The following is a 24460-nucleotide window of genomic DNA, read 5'->3' as shown; positions in this document are numbered from 1 at the left end:
TGATGCGGACAGTTGCGGAGGAATTCCGCCATGTGTGGTCATGCCCTTAGGGTTATGCAAGGTATTGTGGGATGTACACAGTATACAGCTATTTGGGATACGCCTTGGTTATCTCATATGATTACCTTAACAGATTTTGCTCTGTGGAAGAATAAAGGAGTACGTAGAATGGATCAGTTGTTGGAAAATCAGGACTTGAAGTTGTTCTCATGTCTGCAATCAGAATTTGGTCTCCCTCATACTCCATTTTATAAATATTTTCAGGTCCGTCACGCGTACGGAATGGAGAGCAGGAACACTGCAGTCACAGTAACGGACAATGTCCAGTTATTAGCAAGGCTAGTCGCACCTCTGGCCTTATTTCTCTTTTGTACAAAAGCCTGCTGACAAGGTTTCTAGGTGAATTTCCATCCATGTTGAGGAGTAAATGGGAAAGAGGATCTTGGGCCCATAGAAGAAAGTCAGTGGGGGGATATATTATCGCGGATTCCTAAATGATCTATGAATGAGGCACATCGTATATCTCATCTATTTCTGATACATAGGGTTTATACAACACCAGTGTTTCTAACTGAAATTGGCTTCAGGGACTCCTCTGATTGTCCTAGGTGTGGTGGGGAACCTGGCACGTTGATACACATGATGTGAGTTTTGGACTGAGGTAGTGAACACTATTTCTTCTGTATGTCAGTGGATTTTACACCATTTGTATGTGTTTTGGGGTAAGTGGAAGATATCTCGGTTTCTGACCATGTCAACTTGGCTGTTGCCCGTATGTTATATGTGGCTAGGAAGCCTATTGCACAACATTGGTTGGATGATCGACCGCCTACGTTATTAGAATTTTTTAACAAAGTCACGTGGGTGACACATATGGAAAAATATATACGGCTAGGAATGCTTCACACACATTTGATAAAATATGGTCTCCATGGGTGTAGAGACGGGGTCTGAACTCACCGCCTGATTCTGCAGCTGAGGTGCCTTCTGGAACGTCATAGCTTTGTGGACAATGCGTGCTGTTTAGGGTAACCGGATATACCTAGGGGGGATTTGGATGCATGTGATTCATATGTATGTCATAGATTTACCTATGTTGTGCAATGTATTCGGTACTGTTTTATGTGCGAATATTGTGTTGTTTTCATGATCATACATACTCTGGAAGCTGGGGGAGGGGGTATTTGGGATGTGATGTATCACAATTGTTTTCTTTTTGCTGAAAATAAAAAATTACTTGATTTAAAAAAAAAAAAAAAAAAAAAAATGAACATTCATGACATGTCATGGCTAGGAGTCAAAGTACAGTATCACTAGCAGGTAACAGACTTGTCTATCGAGTCTATGTCTGAACAAACAATAGGTAGTCCACATTACAACCAAGTATACAGTGTTAAAGGCTATATACACGGTTTGACATGGCAAAAAATATTTTTACATAGGTTAGTGGTTAACTTGAGTTAAAAAGTGTCACTAAGTTTCATGCTGCAATGTCCAGGTCTGTGTGGTCTTACATAGCGAACCCAGGAACTCAATCAGATGTTTACATATCTGGATATCTCCATGCTGAAATCTTCCAAGACTTGTGTATTGCTTTAAAATAGTCCTGCAAATTCAGCCAATTGCACCAACCTCCTAAAATAAATGACAAGTTCTACTAGTCCAATTAGAAGTTTTATTCAGATCCACAGAACTCTGTAGCCTATGGAAAGTATCAAATATACACTTCCAACACATATTTACAAGCTCAGAAAAGTCACCATACAGTTAGCAGTTACAAAAGTTGAACATATTTAGGAGACAACAGGGATGTAAAAAGCGGCCTCTCTAGAAGGTGTATATGGTGGCCTGATGCTGAATGAGAGACTAGACCCTTGATATTGTAATTATGGAACCAAAACATGAAAGCAAGGCGTACAGTGTTACATCAATGGGAATCATCCAAAGTAAACCTAGATGTTAAATCTATTGCAAGGGAATATGGAGCAAGAACCCACAATGTGTACTGCTTCATATATTCCAGGGAACTACACAGGAGGACATAGAATAATCCCCAAAGCAGTCCCTTTTCCACCTTAAAGAAATGTCTTGTTATACTAATTCCAGTATGTGTAAATATGTCATGCAATGGGGTACAAGGCCATTACTTAATGACATCTCATCCCATTGTCCGTACATTAAGTAGCACTTGTCTGCATAACGTACTAAGCCATGTTGTAATGGGCCCAACCGCAACATTCTGTAATTTTGTGAAAGGGACATCCATTACTACAATTTAGGGAAAGAACAAAACGACAGCAGATATTAAATTAATGAAAATTGAACAAGTGCCTAAAATAATCTCCAGATAAGAACAGGTGAAAGATTGTATTAGAAAATGTGAACTATTGATAAAAAAAAAGACCACTAGATTTTGGTCAATTTACTAAAAAGCAAAAACTTGAACTGTGTCTATTACAGTTTGTTTATCGAGAAGGTTTCTAATAATTCTAAAAGAATCATGAAGAAAGCCCAAACAAATGAACATGCAGGGCCTCATGCAGCTCATAAAGTTAACATAAAAAAACGATAATGTTTTTACAAACAAAATCTTATATTCGGACCAGCAAGACATTTGAAATGCCAAAAATATAGAATTGGGAACGATTGTGCTTGAACAGAAAATCACTGTATATACTTCAGTAGCCAACTCGGCTTTAATGTGCGCTCATCATGACACATTCACCAATGCCCTTAAAAATTTAAACGAATGGGCACTAGGAAGCCCACAGTCCCACAATTCAGTTGAATACAGCATCTCGCTTTTTCAGACTATGGTTTAGGGGATTGACACCCACTTAAGCTTACGTTGCTCATAGCCAGGATGACCTGCAAACATATTCACATTTAGTTAAAATCAAGGGCTGCAAAAGAGAATGGATATGTCAACTGTGAGTAACAGCAGTTTGGGTTCCTTGGGTTACTTATATTTGACAGAGAGGTCATAATAATCATTGTATTGTATCCAGAGAAGTGCTCGTGATCTCCTAACAAGTAAAGCAGTCACGGGTGACAATTTTCCTTACGTTTCTAACGTCCAGCACACATTTTATAAAATCTGGAAAGAGAAGTCGTATGCCGGAGACCACCTTTTCTCAAGCAAAGATAGTCTCTTCCCTTCTCTTCTTTGTGAGGATGGTGCCAGGCTTATGCTGGGCATCCGGATGGTTGGCCAGCTCAGGTGGACAAGATGAAACAGGACTCTCCAGGATGGCTTGCTTAAGATCATAGAACACAGAGGCATCTTCTCTGGTAAGGAATGTGATGGCAACACCACTCTTACCAGCTCTTCCAGTTCTACCAATACGATGGATATAGTCTGTGAAGAGAAAATAAACAAAATTCAGGATAGAGAACAATGAGTGTCTTTCATTAATGCTACAAGCTCAGACGTGGGTCTCTGATGTGCAGGTAAGTTCTGCTTTACCATGATCAACGTAGACCTGTGATGTGCATGTCATTTACTACAGACACATGACATCTATAACCACTCAATTTAAAAGTAATAGAAAACATTTGCAAAGTACGAATAAACTTACCTTCAATATTTTTAGCCATATCATAGTTCACAACCGTGGAAACATCATGAATATCGATACCTCGACCAGCCACATCTGTGGCTACCAGTATATCCTTAGCTCCAGCCTTAAGATTAGAAAGAGCAAACTCTCTCTGCTCCTGCCCTTTACCACCATGAAGCGTACAAGCATTGTACTGAGAAGAAAGAAGCAAAACACATGTAAGAAGATAAAACATTGCTTCACTTACTTGCTCCTGATAGGTCTGAACTGTGTGGACTAAAGGAAACACTACGAAGACAATTGGGAGTTTAGACTAAAAGGACAGAACAAGAGTTCAGTGAATGTAAATGCCAATCAAAACGTTACTAACACAAAGCAGGGAGCTTTTATATGCCGCCGATTGGTAGTAACTTACAGTTAGAAGACCGCTGTTACACTGTAGTGAATAGGAGTTGGACTTGAAAGGTGCGGTACCGATGTAGATTTTTTTTTTATATATAGGGGCAGCTCTAGTAACTTTGTTTTTTTTGAGAAAAAAACCAGCTGCAACCATGCTTTTAACCCTGAAAATGAGGCAGCTCTTGGACGCACCATTGTGCAGCGTGTACAAGTATCTATATATTTTGAGCCCCTCTCTCCCCCAACCAGTTGATGACACTAAAACAATGTATGAAAATACAGTGGGACACGTACCCCCATCTTCTCAAGTGACTTGGCCAGTACATCACAACCTTTCTTCTGGTTGACAAAGATAATAATTGGTGGATCGAAGCCTTTCTCCAGGATGTTAAGCAGTTTTTTCCTGTAGGATAGGAATAAAGCAAAGATAATCAATCAATGGAAAAAACAGAAGAACAAAATGACCATTCATTTCCAGTGCCACAAAACCCACTAAACTCCTGTACATGACACAATGAATAGAACAGCAAACAAAAATAAATAAAACGCACCTCTTCTCTCCTTCAGACATGAGGAACACCTTCTGTTCAACTCTCTCATGAGGTTTACCAGCAGAGCCAATGTAAACTACTGCAGGACGACGGAGATAGCTCCTGGCCAATCTCTCCACAGCCGCAGGCATGGTCGCTGTAAACATGACAGTCTAATACAGGGAAAAAAATGGTGTGAAATTATTGAGTGGTTACACGACCGAAAAACAGCAGAAATTCTAAAGGTGAAAACACTCACTTGTCTATACTTGTGCTTTCCAGACTCAAAGTTGGCAATCATTTTCTCTGGGTCTTCTGCCTCATCTGTATCAGGTTTCTGGTTGGTGACTGGCACGTGTTCTAAAATCTTCTGGACATCTGGCTCAAAACCCATGTCAATCATACGGTCAGCTTCATCCAGTACCACGTATGTGCATCGACTCAGGACTAGGTAGCGGTTTTCTAGCACATCAATCAGACGGCCAGGAGTGGCAATCACAATCTTTACAGAGGAAAGTAAAAATTACTTTATTATTATGAAGAGTCAAACCATAAAATTAGGTCGGCTAACCCCAATAAACACACCTTTTGCTTTATTCACTAACTGGAGTGCTGCCTCAATTATTTTTGTCTTGTAGCCATGGGTTCTTAGTCGGAGATCATTATTTTTGCACCCAAACACTGGTGTATATTATATATACACACACACCACATATATACTAGTCCTTCTCAATGAATTAGAATATCATTAAAAAGTTAATTTATTTCAGTAATTCAATGCAAAAAGTGAAACTAATATATTATATAGATCCATTACACACAGAGTGATCTATTTTCAGCATGTTTTTCTTGTAATGTTGATTATGGTAGCAGTTCATGAAAACCCAAAATTTAGTGTCTCAGAAAATTTGATTATATAAGCCCAATTTCAAAAATGATTTTTAATACCGAAATGTTGGCCTACTGAAAAGTGTGTACAGTATATGCACGCAATACTTGGTCGGGGCTCCTTTTTCATGAATTACAGCATCAATGCGGCGTGGCATGGAGGCGATCAGCCTGTGGCACTGCTGCGGTGTTATGGAAGCCCAGGTTGCTTTGATAGCGGTCTTCAGCTCGCCTGCATTGTTGGGTCTGACGTTTCATCTTCCTCTTGACAATACCCAATAGATTCTCTATGGGGTTTAGGTCAGGCGAGTTCGCTGGCCAATCAAGCGCAGTGATACTGTGGTTATTAAACCAGGTATTGGTACTTCTGGCAGTGTGCGTTGACTCTGGACTTGATATAACACAGTGGACCAACACCAGCAGATGACATGGCTCCCCAAACCATCACGGACTGTGGAAACTTCACACTGGACCGCAAGTAACTTGGATTGATGCCTCTCGACTCATCCTCCAGACTCTGGGACCGAGATTTCCAAATGAAATGCAAAATTTACGGTCATCTGAAAACAGGACTTTGGACCACTGAGCAACAGTGTTGGTCCACTGTGTTATATCAAGTCTAGAGTCAACGCAGCGTCTACCAGGAAATTTTCCAGCACTTCATGCTTCCCTCTGCTGACAAGCTTTCTGGAGATGGCGATTTAATTTTACAACAGGACTTGGCACCTGTTCACACTGCCAAAAGTACCAATACCGGTTTAACCACCACAGTATCACTGTGCTTGATTGGCCAGAAAACTCGCCTGACCTAAACCCCATAGAGAATATATGGGGTATTGTGAAGAGGAAGATGAGAGACACCAGACCCAACAATGCAGACGAGCTGAAGGCCGCTATCAAAGCAACCTGGGCTTCCATAACACCTCAGCAGTGCCACAGGCTGATCGCCTCCATGCCACGCCGCATTAATGCTGTAATTCATGGAAAAGGAGCCCCGACCAAGTATTGAGGGCAAATACTGTACATACTTTTCAGTAGGCCAACATTTCCGTATTAAAAATAATTTTTGAAATTGGCCTTATATAATATTCTCATTTTCTGAGACACTAAATTTTGGGTTTTCATGAACTGTTACCATAATTATCAACATTAAAAGAAAAAAATGATGGAAATCACTCTGTGTGTAATGAATCTATATAATATAGGAGTTTCACTTTTTGCATTGAATTACTGAAATAAATGTACTTTTTGATGATATTCTAATTTATTGAGAAGGGTGTGTGTGTATATATATATATATATATATATATATATATATATATATATATATATACACACACACACACACACAGAAAATGGACAAATGTATTGGGACAGTTAAACATTACACCTACGGGAGCTTTTTTTTTTTTTTTTAGGACAACTCATTCTAAATCCATAGGCATCAAAGGGGTTTTCTGGGCACGGGGTGGTTTTTCATACTTTTATGCGCTATGCGCCTCAGCACTCGGTGACACCACTCTGTGACTTTACATGGTCTCCCACTTCGTGGCTGAGTTGCTATGATTTCTAAATGCTTCCAACTTTGCAATAATACCACTCATAGTTGATCATGGAATGTCTATGAGGGAAGACCCAAACTAACTTGTTTCAACAGTGCAATCCTATTACATTCCACACTGGAATTCAGTGCACTCTGTAGAACGACCCTTTCTTTCACAAATGTTAGTAAAGGCGACTGCAGGGCTAGGTGCTGGATTTTTTTTTTACGCCTGTGGCAATTGGACTGAATGAAACACCTGAATTCAATGATTAAGATGTGTTATAATATCAAACACAGATCATTTAACCCTTCTCCTGCCAAGAACATATCTAATACGTCCTTGCAGGGAGGCACTCTCTCTGTATAGGGCCTACGGCTTTTGGCTTACAAATACTGATGCTAAATAGTGACCTACATGTGTGAATGAAGCCTAACACAAATAGATCACGGTCATAAGACTACCCCAACATGTCCTTTTTAGATGGATTGCATAAGCTATATTCAGCAACCCCAAACTCCAATATGGTTCATGACAGTGGCTCTTTAAAAAAGGCATACAGCCAGTTTGTTTCTTAAATTCCTGCGTGGTAGTATTAAAGAACAATGTGATAACTTGAACAGCCACAAAAAAAACAAAAAAAAACACACACCACAGCAACCTTTACAAACTATTTTTCAACTAGTACATGTTTTCTGAAAAGAGGGAGTAATGAGGAGGCAAGACTCACCTCACAGCCCATTCGCAACCGGAATCCCTGATCCTCACGAGAAATACCACCAATGACAGCTACAGTTCGAATACCCAGCGGCTTTCCAAATTTGATTGTTTCTTCCTCAATCTGCTGAGCCAATTCTCTGGTTGGAGCCAGAATAATTGCATATGGTCCCTGATCAGACTCCTCAATTCTACAAAACATGATGCATTTAAGTCAAAAAAGCTAATTATTGCAGATACAATTTGGCATATAATCAGTAATTTGCACCATGTTATTACATCAAATTACAAAGGTTTGTTTGTCACATAACATGAGACTATTGGGAGAACAACAATGATTTCTCTGACCTGTCAATCTTGGGCAGAGTTGTGATCCAGACCAACAGGGGAATGAGGAAGGCAGCAGTTTTACCACTGCCGGTCTCGGCCACACCAATGATGTCCCGATTCTGTAAACCAATAGGAATGGCTTGTCTCTGAATAGGTGTAGGCTCCTGTAAAAGTGACGGAAAATGTAAGATATTTCTTAAGGTAGTCAGTACGTAAAGGCTTCATATGAAGATGAGTGTTTAATAATTTTTCATTGTAGGTGCCTCCAAAATAAAAATGGCATGTAAGCTTACAGGCAGCAGGATAGCTAATCTACTTTGAACACACCACGTGTATACGATTTATGAAGCAATGGTAATCACAGCCCATAAAGCAATGGTATCAAGGTTCAAGTAAACATTATAAATTGGGTAAATTGCACTAATCTTGGCAGAAACCCATATGATGGAACACAAACTCCTACTAACAATATAAATCGATGTAATTTTTAAAATATATGTTACATCACAATACTATAGTGTATCGCGATATGAAGTCTGGAAATTCTAAAACGACTTCCTCAAATGTTCATCAGTTTCATATATTAATAGTATATACTAAAGCGGACCATGGAGATTAGATAAATGTCAATGGGCTCTGCCAACAACCTAATGAATATGGGGGCATCCGGGGCAAAACAAGCATTGGGTATGTTTGAATTTGAGCGTTCACTCTTCAGCCATCTTATGTGTATAGCCAGATTAAGCGGTAATCTTTCACAGCCATCAATGAGGAGCTCAATCTTCTTACACTGAGTAGAAACAACAAACCTTGTATCCACACTTATCAATAACTTCCAGAATATGTGGTGGTAAGGAGGAATCAATCCAGGAGCGGATGGGGTTGGGGATTTTGCCACCCTTGGTGGTGATGCTGTAATCCTCTCTGAAGATACGCCAGTCTCTGTCTGTCATTTCATCAAGCTTCTTCTGAGACCAGTGTCTATCATCCCAGCGCTGCTTAGCTTCTTTCTTTCTCACCTTGCGCAGCCGCACCCTGTTAATGTGCAATATGAAATATCATTCCTGCGTGGTGGTCAGGTCAGAGTCTTAAATACTTAATATTAGGACTTCAAGATCACAATCGGAATAAAAATAAAAATTGTACATACTAGTGTAAAATAATGAAATAATATAATTCTGGCAAATTTCACTGGAAATAGTCATTCCAGACTTTACAATTCTACTTAAAGAGGATCTGTCACCAGTTTATCAATTCCCTATCTCCGAACTAATCTAATAGGCGCTTTGCTGCTGATAACTAGTGTAATTAGTTTTAAAAAACGTTTATTATTTGCAAAGTTATGAGCGTTTTCCTAAATATGTAAATGAGCCTTTATTAGACAAGTGGAAGGTAACACCAGCGATTCTCCAGAGGTGGAGCTACATCCCACCCTCTGACGCTGCCCTATCAGCATGAAGCTAAGTCACACACAGCGTGAAACAAAAGCTGGAGGGAAGGGGGATCACTTCAAACAACCATATCCCGGGCTGTGGACCACCTATAACAGCGTCATATGAAAGAGGGGATTCTAATCTCTCATATAACATCAGGATCGCAGTTCTAGCGGTGATACAACCAGAGATATCACCAGTTGAATACACAGTCGGGAATGGAAGCTGTATACTATATGGATCATGCTGTGTTGCTGGGAAGGCGGAGAAGCTGTATACTATATGATCACACTGTTTCTGGGGAGGGAAGGGGGAGAAGCTGTATGCTGATTGGACAGCGTCATACAGAAAACATTACACTGCCCAGGGTGAAAAGAATGTCACCTCCCATTTGGCAAGTATAGCCACATTAATATATTTAGAAAAATGCTCACAACTTTGCAAATAATAAAGTTTTTTGTTTTTTTTTTTAAAACAAATCACACTGTAGTTATTACCAGCCAAGCACCTATTAGATTAGTTAGGAGAAGGGGAATAGATAAACCGGCGACACTTACATGTACAATATCAAGAATTCTAAGAATAAAAATGACAAACAAGCAGGAGAAAAAAAAAAAAAAAGACATGTACAGCTAGATGGCTTTATTTGACATGAAAATGAAGCGTATGACCAATTCTCCCGTTGCTTTAATGTTTCCAGCCTGCACTGGGAAAATGGCAGCTACAATATGATTGGTTGCTATTGGTAACAACTGCTTTGCTCTTGATTTGAAGGGAAACTTATTAATTGAAACCTCCGCTCATTCTGGTCTTAGGAGTCCAGTGGGTGGTCCTACTCAGTGATCGCATTTTCTTTATGAGTGTATATACAGAGATATGTGATTGACAGCTATTTCTGTACATACTCAAAGAAAATGCTATCATGAGTAGGACTGCCCACTGGACTCCCAAGATCAGAATGAGTAGAGGTTTAAATGAATAAATTACAAATTGTGCTGAATCTTTTGCTACAAAACTATATCTCAATCTGCTTCGCTTCCCCTGCTCTATAACATGCTGACCGCAGATTGGACTGCATTTTCAACGTGACAGGTTCCCTTTAAATAGTTCACTAGCATTGTGCCCTAAAGAAGAAATTCTATTAAATGTTCCCGAGGAAACTATGGCTTAGTACAGCATAGGGTCAACACGAATTGTTTGATTTTTTTCCACTCTACTGTGTAACATCTGACAACTATAGTAAATTTGGAGTACAGATATTGTAAGGAAAACCTCTTTTACAATGGACTATGGTTTCCAGAATGCTACTTACTCCTCTTGCTCCTTCTCCTCTAAGGTTCTCCTCTTTTCCATAAGGTCACCATAAAAGCGGGACTGTTCACGCTTCTGTTGTTTAAGGTCTATACCTGCAATAAAACCACGACCAAGAAGCTGTACATGATGTCGCTCTTTATACCTGGAAGAAAAATCAGAGGGGGAAGTAGAATATAACACCTATAAAGCGCACATCTTTTACGTGCACTGGTAACCTTTTTAACCTTGGTGATTTGCTAAACACTTACAGTGGGTTGTAGTCAATAGAAGTGTCCTCTGATGCATCCCATTCAAACACAAACTTTCTGTCATTCAAATGCCGAGTTCGCCTCCTCTTCTTTATACCTCCGAGGTAACGTTCCTAAATGATGATGAATTAGGAATATAGTGAACACATTTTTTTTTTACATAACCTTAACTGAATAATATGTAGTACAATTCATTTAAAACATTTAAACACCAACTCATATTATATGCCCCCTGGAATAGAGAGGATCTCACTGGGGGCTTAGTAGGGGTACCGCAATGTAACAGCTATTTGACCCTAAAGCCAAATAGCTGAAATCAAGTGGTGTTCACCGTTTTCAATAAAGGTCTGTGGGTCCCCAAGAGAAAGATATAACTCTGTCAACTGATCTAACAGCAAGAACAAGGAACAGACACCATCATTCTAAAAAACCATGTAATATCCGGACCATAAAAACTATATCTAGCAGCTCCATTTCTTTTGTTTTGCAAGCAAAACTAAAAATTAAATAGGGAAATATGATCTCTCATATTTCTTATCAAGTGTGCACAGAGACACCAGGACTGAAATATAGGTCTGCAGTATAATCCTATATTGCAGTCTGCGTGGTGCCTATTATCGCAGTCTGTGTATATTCTCTAGAAATGCATTTAGTGGAGAATACTGTCCATAAGACGGCATGCACTGGAATATTCCAAACCCTCTGTGCCCCATGTAGAAATCAGAGGCCCAAAGGATAGTGTGCATGAGGCCATCACACAGAATCGTTATAAATAACAACGTCAAGACCTTACCATACCTTTATTGCCTGGAGTTCTTTGGTCTTATCCTTTTCTTCTCTGACTTTCAGCCTTCCCTCATCATCCTCATTGCCATTATTTTCCCGTTCCATTCTCTCCCTCCGCTCTCTTCTCTCCCTTTCCTGAGGATCTTCTGCAAATTGGCAACACAGACAAGACAAAGTTTTAAAAATTAAAACAAACTATTAACCATATGAAAGTCGTTTATTGATCTTATTTAAATAATTATGAAATATGGTATAACTCCTTACAGAGCTCAAAACACCGACTATTTAAGTATCACATTCACATATTGTAGTGCATCTACAAGCAAGCGTCAAGCAACCTTAAAAAGGGTAACTGAACTTTTAAAAAACTTTTGACACTTCAAAAGTTTTGAACGGTGGGGGTCCAAGCACTAAAACTTCCACCGATCGCTAAAAATAAGCTGCTGAAGTGCTCAGGTAGCGCTGTGCTGCTTAGTTTCTGGTCGGCTATCCTCAGAAAGCCGAGCTAGCAGTGTACTGGCTCAATAGACAGTCTATGAGCCTGTGCGCCACTCACCCAGCGGAGTCTTGTTACTGAATTAAAATCTGCAGTGACACATCTAATCCTTGCTCTCTAATTCACAGCAATATGCCCTAAGAACTGGTATTAACCAGTTAGTGACGGCCAATACGCCTTTTCAGGGCGGCCACTACTGGGCTTTATTCCGATGCATACGCCTTTTCACGGCGCTGCATCGGAATAAACAGAGTAAGGAGCCGTTAAATCTCCCTGCTCTCAGCTACCTTAGTTTGCTGAGGGCTGGGAGCAGCCCTGCTCGAACGGGCGAGATCGATATCAGTATCGATCACACCAGTTTAACCCCTCTGAGTGGTTTTGGAGAGAGGGAGGGAGCTTCCTCACTCACCCCACCGACACCCTGCGTATGATCGCAGCCAGGGGGCCTAAAAGAGGCATGGCACGCACAAAAGTATTGCAGTGTATTCTATGCGATCGTCCGATCGTTTTTATTAGTCCCTTAGTGGGACTAGTAAAAAAAAGTAACAAAAAAGTTAAATAAAGTTAGTGTGTTATTTATACCACATGGTAAACAGCGTAAATTTAGGACGCAAAAAAGTGAGGCAAAATTGCTGTTTTTTTTCTATCCCCCCCAAAAAAAGTTATTCAATAAATTATATGTACCCCAAAATGGTGCAATTAAAAAATACAACTTGTCCTGCAAAAAACAAGACCTTATACAGCTATGTCGATGCAAAAATAAAAAGTTATAGCTCTTTAAATGCATTTTGTTACGATGCATACATTGTGGATGACCATATAAAACAAATATAAAAACGGTGTACTACCCATCATCCTCCTTCCAAGATCCTGAAACTGCTTTCTTTTTTTCCTTTCTTCTTCCATCAGCTTCTGTCGATCTTCCACCTCCATTTGCCTGCGTTTCAGAGCTACAGCCTCCCGTTCCGCTTTGGAAAGGAATTTTGGCTAGACCATAGTGAAAATCAGACATACATTAATGAAGACTAGCAAGATGCGCCTAATTTATCATACAGAGTGCGTCACTGGAATTAATTTGCCACATCTAGACACCGTTAGTAAATCAGCCCCGTTGTGTTATGCCAAGTTCAGGGGATAGGGCATGAAACAGATTCTGTTATTTGTGTTCTTTGAATCCATGGGTCATGCACTGCCCCCTCAGGCCCGGTACTAGCAATAACCGTGTATAACATTTTGCCCAGTAATTTTGAGATTGGTATCAAAAAGCAATATCATACAACTTTGTAAAGAAAAAAAACCAAAAACAAACAACCCCATTGCTGCCATTTAACCTCTTAAGGACACGGCCAATTTTGGCCTTGAAGACAGCAATTTTTTTTATATTACCCTCTTTGCATCCCGACACTCATAACTTTTTTATATGATGTAGTTGTATGAGACTTTGTTTATCGAGGGTTGTGTTGTACTTTATGTAGGTACCATTTTTTGGTACATATACATTATCGTTTAATTTATATACATTTTTATTTTGGCGAAAATACAGAAAAAAAAAAAAAAAAAAAAAAAAGCAGTTCTGCTGCAGTTTTATTATTTTATTCTTTTACACCATACACCGATCATAAATAATGTTATACATTTGTTGTACAGGTTGTTACGGTCGTGGCGATACCAAATAGGTCTATATTATTTAATTTTTTGGGACTTCTATTTTAAAAAGTTTATTTATTGTAAAAAACAAAAACAAAAAACACTTTTTTTTTAATCCCATAGAGGGAATTTTAATTTAGATTTTTTTTTTAACTGTAACGTACTGGCATATATCTATATGCCAGTACATTAGCCTGTTAGTGATTGTACTGATTCTACAAAAGCAGTTATTAGGGCAAGCCCTAGTATTCCCCAACAACAGGAAATACGGTCAGACAGCCTTGGGGTCCTTCAATGGACCCTGGGCTGTCTGGCCATACAAGTTATGGGCTTTGATCGCGTCAGAGGGATTTTCTGTGACGTGATCAAAGGGCAGACCCCCCCCCCTCCTCTTATTTACTTTGAATGCCGCGATCAGCTTTGATCGCGGCATACAAGGGGTTAACGGTAGAGAGAAGAGGTTGCTCTTCTCTCCGCCATTAGAGCGGGGCTGCGGCTACGTATTACAGCCGTTGCCCCGCTCCTGATCGCGCGCGGGCACAGCGGTCACACAGGACGAGAATGCTCTTCCTAATGCGCGAAGTACCCGCCGCTCAGGACGAGTATTATCGTCCTGTGTCGGCAAGTAGTTAAGTGGAATTATTAGAAAACATAGCAGGACCCCTTGTGGTTACCCTGAATAGACATTAACAGACTGCAGTTTACAGCAGTCTATAGGTTTCAAACGGAACACAGATCACAGCTCTGAAAAGTTACCTACCTTAGATTCTGCCTCCTCTTCCTTTTTCTTCTTAGCCAATAGTTCTTCCAAAGAAAGAGGCTGCGCCTGAGAAACAAATACACAATTATTACTTATTGTTGAGACTCCGTGTATGAATCCGAGATCCACAAAGTAGATGTGGGCACAAAAACTTATACTAAATAAAAGAGCTTTTCCAATTTTGAGGCTGTGTTCACACACTGGAATAACATGAAGCGTTCTCTACGTTTTAGCAGAAAAATGCCTCAGTTTTGGGAAACTGCCGCAATAAGGCGATATGACTGCATCATAAATACAGTCTAAAAGGTTAGCGCAGACACAAAGGACATTTTATCGGAGCACTTCTTTGGATGACCTCAACATTTACCTTGGCTTTTTTTTCTTGCGCTTCTTCCTCAGTTTCCTTTTTAATATCTTTCTTCACCTTTTGATCTTTGGTGCGTCCGGGTGATGGACTTCTAAAAAACAAAAATAAATTAGGCATTAGGAATAAGGGAGCACCCAAAATGAGGCCACCCTCATTCCAAGACCACAATTTGGATGGTTCGGAGCTACAATGCACAAACGTGTCCTCGAAGTTCATAAACAAGCCAAGCTGATTTTACCTCGATCTTTTTTTATCTTTGTCACGACGATGAGTATCCTTCTCTCTACCTCCATCCTTCTTTCTATCCTTTTGTCTTCTATCCCTTTAAAATAAATTAATTGAAACATACATTACATAGAAAAAGTCAAAGTAAATTGAAACATGAAATATTATAAAAATTGAAAACCATTACTGTCTATTATAACATTTATATATGTTATTTACATACATTATATAGAAAATACAACGTTAATATGTAGTCTGGACCTACCTTTCATTAGATTTAGACCGAGAACGGGAACGGCTGCGAGATCTTCTTCTCTCCCTAGAACGATGTCTCTTCCTGTCCTTGGATGGAGAAGCTTTCCTATCACGATCTCTCTCGCCAGATCGAGAACGGGACCGCTTGCGCTCCTTCGATGGAGACCCATCTCGCTCACGTTTGTCAGTCAGCTCCCCGGCCATCTAAATCAAACATGTGCAGTAAAGGTATTTGACGAGACTTCGTGGTTCCGTTGGACCTTTCCGTCAGGGGAACCCATTAACGGAACCAAACTGAAACCATAGCTTTTAGTTTGCATTTCCATAGATTTCAATGGTAAAGCATCTGTTGCAAACAGTCTCCGTTTGTCACCGTTCTATAAGGTTTCCGTTGTTTTGACTAAATCAATAGCGCAGTCGACTGCGCTATTGATTCTGTCAACACAACGGAAAATTTACAGAACGGTGATAAACTTAAAATATTTGCAACGGATGCTTTACCATTGAAATCAATGGCAATGCAAACGGAAAGCTATGGTTTCCGTTCATGGGTTCCCCTACGGAACCCACAAACGAAGCCTAAGATGGAAAAATTATGGAAGGTGCTCCACTTTCTGTCTTGTGGTCAAGTACGTAATAGTTAGACCCCAACCGTAGTAGCCAATGACTAGTGTTCTGACCAATAGAACAGATTTCCACCAGTTTGAGAATCGTTTTTAACATCAAAGATATTAAAACTATCATTAATAGCAGTATATTTCTGATAATTAAAAGGGGTCTTTCGGTTACAAGTAATCCCATATCCATATTGTAAGGGGTAACTTGTTGATCTGTGGGTGTCCGACAGCTCGGACCCCCACTGTTTACAAGAATGGGGAGCCCGAATCCCAAGTTTGAACCGGGCGGCAAGACGCCCATGCGCACTGCGGCTCCATTCATTCTCTATGCACCAAAATCTGTATGTGTGAATCAAGCCTATTACTATTGTGTAGCGATCAAAAGAAAACCCATGGAAACCTTCCTCCTGATCAGTGGACGTCAGCTCATGTGAAACTGTCCTCCCTAAGGTGTACGGACCTTCAAAAGAACGGACACTACTAGTATATTGTGCATAGTATTCGGGGAATCAGAACGGATACCATATGTTCTGCCAGCATTTATCCCACTGACATTATTGGTGTAATGTATATTGGAAGAGATGACTGTCCCTTGACAAAACAAGAGTTGGACAGCATGGATTGTGATCGGTCAGATCCTGTGTTTCCCTGGGAGATATGTGGCAACAGATGTGTCAGGCAGCTACTTTTCTCCCTCTCCCTACTTTACAGTCAGGTTCGGCCAAGTTGGACGTCCATGTTTAATGGAACCCGTCATCATTTTAGCCCCCAAAATTTATCAGTCAGACAATCAGAGAGACACTCAGAGAGACACACACAGACAGACACACAGACAGACACACAGACAGACACACAGACAGACACACAGACAGACAGACAGACAGACAGACACACAGACAGACACACAGACAGACACACACTTTCTGAACGTAAATAGCTTAGACATCTCAAGACGTAACACAGCACGGCCCTGCAATCTATATCCGCATCCGATGTAACCGCTTCCATCCCGCATAAAGCCTCTCACCTCTTTTCCTCAGCAATCTGGTCACTTCTTACGTTTTCACTCCGCTCTCTCTAAGCCGCCATGTTTCTCACGCTGCCGCGCTGCATGCTGGGATAGTGGGACGTAAGGGTACGTAGTACGTAATAGGAATGTGAACGACTACATTTCCCGGCATGCATCTCTGGGAATGTTTATAACTCTGGTGCGGTGTACAGCGTCCCCTGTGTTCCTGGCGAGCTATTCCTGCTCTCTAATGTCTCGTTCACCTCAGGCGTCAGATACCGGAAACATCTTTATTTAATGGTGTAAATTGGAATGGTTATGTGCCAGATGTACAACGGTCATGCTGAAAAGTCTCACACACAAAATGTCTCACACTGCGCAGCCTCAAAAGTGAAATTCTGACAATAATTACCTGTAAGGTTTATTATACATGAGCTTCTTGTACACAATGTTCACTTTATATATTTATACATTGAGGGACAAAATACAGTAAGAGAAAATAAAAAAGACAAAATATTGCGAAATGACTTGTACTAAATTGACCATGTATTGTCCTTACTATTAGTACGGTTTTGTGCATAATTTACCCATCTCTAAGGCTACATTCACAAGAGCGTGACAGATTCATGCGCGTAAATCTGTCCGTGGGCGTTGCATTATACATCAGTGTGCTTTGCGAGCGGCATATGTGTTTTTCATGCACTGCAAAGCACTTTTTTTTGGATGCGCAAATTACGCACCGCACACGGATGTGCATCCGTGTACGGTGCATGGTTTTCACACAACCATTTACTTCATCGGGCGCGTAGGTGCGTGAAAACTCACCAATATAGGACATGCAGTGAGCTTCACGCAACGGACTTTCGCTGCGTGAAAACTCACGCATGTGTGAATAGCACCAATGAAATCAATGGGGCCGTGTGCTATGCATTGTTTCAACGCACAGCACATGGACCAGAATCACATCTGTGTGAATGGGCCATAAGGAGTCGCACAATGCACAGGGCAGATGTTGTTTCATTGTAGCTTTATACTATACAGTCACCATGTGCCGCCGCAGTATGATGCTCCGCATGTGGGAGAAGTTCTTGCCGAAAAGCAATGATTCGAGGGGAAAATAGCTCCTTAACCCCTATCCGCACCAGGACGTAACTGTCCGTCGTTGTGGGAGGTTACTTCCCGCACAAGGACGTATAGTTACTGAGTTATTCCCGGTGCACACTGTCGGCGACAGTGTGCACCGGAAACCGGGAGGTCAGCTGTCGCCGACAGCTGACACTCCCCTCTTGCCGTCCAGCGGTCCTTTGCCGCTGATTTAGGCGAATTAACCCCTTAAATTCGGCGAACGGGTGCAATCGCCGAATTTTAGGGGTTTCTAGCATATCGGCAGACCCCCGTCCGAAATCGCGGGGTCTGCCGATAGTTAGTATGGCAAACAGAAGCCAAACAATGGCTTCCGGGTCTGCCATGGACGGAAGCCCATCAGGACCAACCTTCGGCTGGTCCTGATAGGCTTCCTGTCAGAGTGACAGAAAGTCACTGTGCCGTTCACGATGCACACTGTCGGCGACAGTGTGCATCGGGAACTTCGAGATCAGCTGTCCCCGACAGCTGACACTCTCCAGTGTTGCCGATCAGCGGCTCATCGCCGCTGATTTAGGCAGTGGCGGACACAGACTGCAAAAGGCCCCTGTGCAGATAATGTGCCAGGGCCCCCCCGCCCCCCCCCCCAATACCGACAAAGTTACCTAAACATATATATGCATATAAAAATAAACCTTACTAATAAAAATTATGAAGGAAGATTTATATTGTACATTTTATTACCAGTTTAGAACACAAGTAACACATTTTTTTCCGGGTTAAATTCTTATCTAAACTAAGTCCCTAAATGTGGGCAAAGAAAATGAAAAACCTATACTCACCTCCTCCGGCGCCTCCGTTCCCCCTCCGCAGCCCCTATCCCTTTCTGTGTTTACAAAGCTGCTGTGGTGACGCGCGGTCGATGGCACATGACCGCTGCAGCCAATCAATGCCCTCAACAGCGATTTGCTGTGGAACTACTGTCCTCAGCAGCACACCAATGAGGAGTTATTGGCAGCAGCGGTCACGTGCCATCGGCAGCGCGTCACCAGTGCAGCCTTGTACACTTGTAACACAGACCGAGACAGGAGGATGGGGGCTGCGGCGGGTGAACGGAGGCGAGGGAGGAGGTGAGTATAGTTTTTTTATTTTCTTTGCCCACATTTAGAGACTTAGGTTAAATTGAATCATTGAATATAACACAAAGCACTCATGCAACTGAGATGCAATAATTTAGATGATCTTATCATGCTTAGCTTACTGCACTGTTACCTATCAAGCAGGACTGAATCTCAAGATATCTACAGAGGGGGCTGTATGGCGTTATCTACAGGGGGGACTGTATGGCGCTATCAACAGAGGGGGCTGTATGGCGCTATCTACAGGGGGGACTGTATGGCGCTATCTACAGGGGGGACTGTATGGCGCTATCTACAGGGGGGACTGTATGGCGCTATCTACAGGGGGGACTGTATGGCGCTATCTACAGGGGGGACTGTATGGCGCTATCTACAGAGGGGGCTGTATGGCGTTATCTACAGGGGGGCTGTATGGCGTTATCTACAGGGGGCTGTATGGTGTTATCTACAGGGGGGACTTTATGGCGTTATCTACAGTGGGGTCTGTATGGCGTTATCTACAGGGGTTCTGTATGGCGTTCCCTACAGGGGGGGTCTGTAGGGAAAGTCATACAGCCCCCCCCTGTAGGGAACGCCATACAGACCCCCCTTTAGGGAACGCCATACAGACCCCCCTGTAGGGAACGCTATACAGCCCCCCCTGTAGGGAACGCTATACAGCCCCCCCTGTAGGGAACGCCTTACAGCCCCCCCCTGTAGGGAACGCTATACAGCCCCCCCCCTGTAGGGAACGCCATACACCCCCAATCACTCAAAAAAATGCGACCTACAGTGTGAAAAGACAAAAGACATGTATCCCCTATCCACAGGATAGGGGATACATGTGTGATCGCTGGCATTGATAGGGAGAGCGGGGGACCGAAAGTCCCCCGAAGTTCTCCATCACTCACCTCTGACTTCCGGTGTCTGCGCAGCTCAAGTGTGACCGGCGCTCCATTCATTTCTACGGAGCTGCCGACACAGACCCCGGAAGTCCGAGGTTTGTGATGGAGAACTTCAGGGGACTTTCGGTCCCCCGTTCTCCCTATCAATGCCAGCGATCACACACGTATCCCCTATCCTGTGGATAGGGGATACATGTCTTATGTTTAATGGCAGAGCGGGGAGATACTCCCTGCTCTGCCGTAGTGTTCCGTGGCATCGCGCTGTAGCAGCCATAGCGGCAGCTAGCGGAGATTCCGGCCAAGGTGGGGGCCCGTGCCGGCAGGTGACGCGGGCCCCCTCATGCCGCGGCCCCGTAGCAGCCGCTACGGCTGCTATAGCAGTAGTTACGCCCCTGTGTTAGGGGGAGTTCACACTGAGGTTTTTTTCGCGAAAAACGTCAGAAAGTGCCTCCCATTGAAATCCATGAAATTTTTCCTGCGAGCAGTAAAAACCGCATGCGGGAAAAAGAAGCGCAATGCCCTTTCTTCGGGCGTTTCTGTCTCTGACTTCCCATTGACAACAATGGCAGGCAGAAAATGCGTTTTTTGCTGCGTTTCCCTGCCCACGGCCCGATGGCCGAAAAACGCCACAAAAAAACGCAATGAAAAACGCGGGAAGTGTTCTACCGGCAGGTCAAAATATGCCTCAAAATTCCGGAAGGAATTATGAGGCAGATTTTTCTACATAAAAACTTCTCCCTTCTGACATGAACTTTTTAACTTCATCTACCTGTCCTCTGCAGTCTGCACGTCCTCCACTCGTCCTGTGTCTGTCCTCCGCTCATCCTATGAGTTCTCCGGCAGTCCTGACTGTACTGTCCAGCCGCCCGAAGTCTTACGTCGCACCGCCCCCTGTCCTCTCCCCTGCCTGAGCGCTCCTCCTACCACCAGCATCGCCGTCCTGTCCTATTCATCTGTGCCAGATTGGCAGTGCAGTGTAGCGGCTATCACCGGGCCCGGGCACCCGCCCCCTCCCTCCCGATTGGTAGTGCAGTGTGGCGGCTATCACCGGGCCCCCGCCCCCTCCCTCCCCTCATGCCTAGTGTTGTGATGCTACTAGGCATGAGGGGGCCCGTGCCGCCAGGCCTGGTACATAAAATGTAATGTGCCTGTCAGGGCGACACGGGCCCCCCCATGCCGCGGGCCCCGTAGCAGCTGCTACGGCTGCTACTGTGGTAGTTACGCCACTGAACGGGCCCCCTTCCCACGCGGGGCCCTTGTGCAGCTGCACCGGCTGCACATGCGGTATGTCCGCCCCTGGATTTAGGCAATTAACCCGTTACATGCGGGGCTCGATTGCGATCTCCGCATGTAGCGGGTTTGTAGCACATCAGCAGCCCCCATGCAATCGTGGGGGCTTCTGATGCTTGTGATGGCACCCGGGGGCCAGACAACGGCCCCCAGGTCTGCCATGTATGTCAGCCTATGAGGATCAGCCTCTGCTGATCCTCGTAGACCAACTGTCAGAGTGACTGTGACGTCACACTGACAGTTGGAATACATTACACTACCTAGGTAGTGTAATGTATTCTAGCAGCGATCAGAGCTGCAGGTCAAAAAAATAAAGTGTAAAAAGTAAAAGAAAAGTTAATAAACAAAAATATAAAGTGTAAAAAGTAAAAAAAAGTTAATAAAAATGTTTTATAAAAGTGTAAAAATAAAAGGTTTTGTTTTCCTATAATAAGTAATTTATTATAGGGAAAAAATGAAAACGTTAAAAAAAAGTACACATATTTGGTATCGCCGCGTTCGGAACGGCCCAAACTATGAAACTATAATGTTAATTTTTCCGCACGGTGAACGCCGCAAACAAAATAAACGGAAAACTGTCAGCATCGCTATTTTTTGGTCACCACCCCTCCCAAGATAGAGAATAAAAAGTGATCAAAAAGTCGCATTTACCCCAAAATGGTACCAATAAAAACTACAACCTGTCCCGCAAAAAACAAGACCTCCCACCGCTTTTTTGACGAAAAAATAAAAAGGTTACGGCTGAGAATAGCGTGTCTCAGAAAATAAATAATTTTATAGAAACTTAATTTTATTGTGCAAACGCTGCAAAACGTAAAAAAAACTATACACATATGGTATCGGCGTAATCGTACCAACCGGCAGAATAAATTAAAACGTAATTTATTGCGCACGGTGAACGCTGTAATAAATAAATAATTTAAAGCGCCAAAATTGCTGTTTTTTGGTCACCTTAGCTCTAAAAAAGATCCTGAGGGGCCAAAATGCTCACTATACCCCTAGAAAAATTCCTTGAGGGGTGTAGATTCCAAAATAGGGTTACTTTTGGGGTGTTTCCACTGTTTTGGTGCCTCCGGGGCGTTGCAAACCCGACATGGCACTGAAAACCAATCCAGCAAAATCTGCGCTCCAAAATCCAAAAGGCGCTCCCTGCCTCCTGAGCCATGCTGTGGGGCCAAACATCAGTTTACGGCCACATATGGGGTATTGCCGTAATCGGGAGAAATTGCTTTACAAATGTTGGGTGGCTTTTTCTCCTTTATTCCTTGTAAAAATGAATAAATTCTATGTTTCCACAGAAAAATAGGTGATTTTCTTCTTCACAGACTAATTCCACTAAATTCTGCAAAAAGACTGTGGGGTCAAAATGTTAACAATACCCCTAGAAAAATGCCTTGAGGGGTGTAGTTTCCAAAATGGGGTAACTTTTTGGGGGTTTCGACTGTTTAGGTACCACAAGACCTCCTCAAACCTGACATGGTGCCTAAAATATATTCCTAAAAAAAGGAGGCCCCAAAATCCACTAGGCGCTCCTTTGCTTTTCAGGCCGGTGCTTCAGTCCATTACCGCACTAGGGCCACATGTGGGGTATTTCTAAAAACTGCAGAATCCGGGCAATAAATATTGAGTTGCGTTTCTCTGGTAAAACCTTCTGAGTTACAGATTTTTTTTTATTACAAATGAATTTCGGCAAAAATAAATGAAATTTGTAAATTTCACCTCTACTTTGCCTTAATTCCTGTGAAACGCCTAAAGGGTTAAAATACTTTCTGAATGTGGTTTTGAATACATTGAGGGGTGCAGTTTTCAAAATGGGGTGATTTATGGGGACTTTCTAATATATAAGGCCCTCAAAGCCACTTCAGAACTGAACTGGTCCCTGAAAAAATGGCCTTTTGAGATTTTATTGAAAATATGAGAAATTGCTGCTAAATTTCTAAGCCTCGTAACGTCCTAGAAAAATAAAAGTACGTGAAAAAAAATGATGCAAACATAAAGTAGACATATGCGGGATGTTAACTAGTAACTATTTTGTGTGGTATTACTATCTGTTTCACAAGCAAATACATGAAGGGTATGTTCACACGGCCTATTTACGGACGTAAATCGGGCGTTTTTGCCCCGAATTACGCCCGAAAATAGCGCCTCAATAGCGCTGACAAACATCTGCCCATTGAAAGCAATGGGCAGACGTTTGTCTGTTCACACGAGGCGTATATTTACGCGCCGCTGTCAAAAGACGGCGCGTAAATAGACGCCCGCGTCAAAGAAGTGACCTGTCACTTCTTTGGCCATAATTAGAGCCGTTATTCATTGACTCCAATGAATAGCAGCGCTAATTACGGCCGTAATTGACGCGGCGTTCAAGCGCCTGCACATGCCGGTACGGCTGAAATTACGGGGATGTTTTCAGGCTGAAACATCCCCGTAATTTCAGCCGTAACGGACGCCCTCGTGTGAACATACCCTATAATTTATAAAAATGCTAATTTTTGCTAATTTTTGCTAAAATTTGACGTTTTTCACAAATAAATATTGAATTTATCGACCAAATTTTTTTCACTAACATAAAGTACAATATGTCACGAGAAAACAATCTCACAATCGCTTGGATAGGTAAAAGCGTTCCGGAGTTATTACCACATAAAGTGACACATGTCAGATTTGAAAAAATCATCTGTGTCCACAAGGCCAAAACAGGCTGTGTCCTAAAGGGGTTAATAGCTCCATGTGATGATGGAGAATGTCACAATTTCTATTTGTGAGAACTTAAAGAGGCTCTGTCACCAGATTCTCAAACCCCTATCTCCTATTGCATGTGATCGGCGCTGCAATGTAGATAACAGGAACGTTTTTGTTAAAACTTTCATTTTTGGCCTCTTTAACAGAAAAAACCTATGTTTGTCTCAGAATTAAAACAAAGTTATACGTAAGCACAGTGA

General features: G+C 42.2%; 1 protein-coding gene across 1 annotated transcript; it reads right to left on the bottom strand.

The window, feature by feature from the left end:
* Positions 1–1661: 1661 nt before the first annotated feature.
* On the bottom strand, positions 1662–17247 carry DDX23 (DEAD-box helicase 23). The gene is made up of 17 exons (XM_075852200.1): positions 17141–17247; positions 15507–15700; positions 15255–15338; positions 15017–15107; positions 14650–14715; positions 13091–13229; positions 11759–11892; positions 10961–11073; positions 10711–10854; positions 8775–9000; positions 7984–8129; positions 7649–7826; positions 4749–4991; positions 4511–4662; positions 4254–4362; positions 3579–3753; positions 1662–3358 (listed from the first exon to the last, which is right to left on the bottom strand). The coding sequence occupies exons 2-17, from the start codon at positions 15698–15700 to the stop codon at positions 3135–3137; spliced, it is 2418 nt and encodes an 805-aa protein (XP_075708315.1). The 5' UTR covers positions 17141–17247; the 3' UTR covers positions 1662–3134.
* Positions 17248–24460: the final 7213 nt, after the last annotated feature.

The sequence above is a fragment of the Rhinoderma darwinii genome, chromosome 2 (genome assembly GCF_050947455.1).
Source record: "Rhinoderma darwinii isolate aRhiDar2 chromosome 2, aRhiDar2.hap1, whole genome shotgun sequence".
NCBI classification, from domain to species: Eukaryota; Metazoa; Chordata; class Amphibia; order Anura; family Rhinodermatidae; genus Rhinoderma; species Rhinoderma darwinii.
Note: the sequence above shows the minus strand (reverse complement) of the source record. Positions and strands in the feature narration are given on the sequence as shown.

Bases quoted from the DNA above. Each gene is read 5' to 3' on its own strand.
- DDX23 (XM_075852200.1), bottom strand. From the start codon at position 15,700: ATGGCCGGGGAGCTGACTGACAAACGTGAGCGAGATGGGTCTCCATCG. The intron at 8,130-8,774 runs GTTTGTTGTTTC...TCACTTTTACAG, and splicing joins TTGATAAGTGTGGATACAAG to GAGCCTACACCTATTCAGAG. The intron at 3,359-3,578 runs GTAAGTTTATTC...TTCTCTTCACAG, and splicing joins TATGGCTAAAAATATTGAAG to ACTATATCCATCGTATTGGT.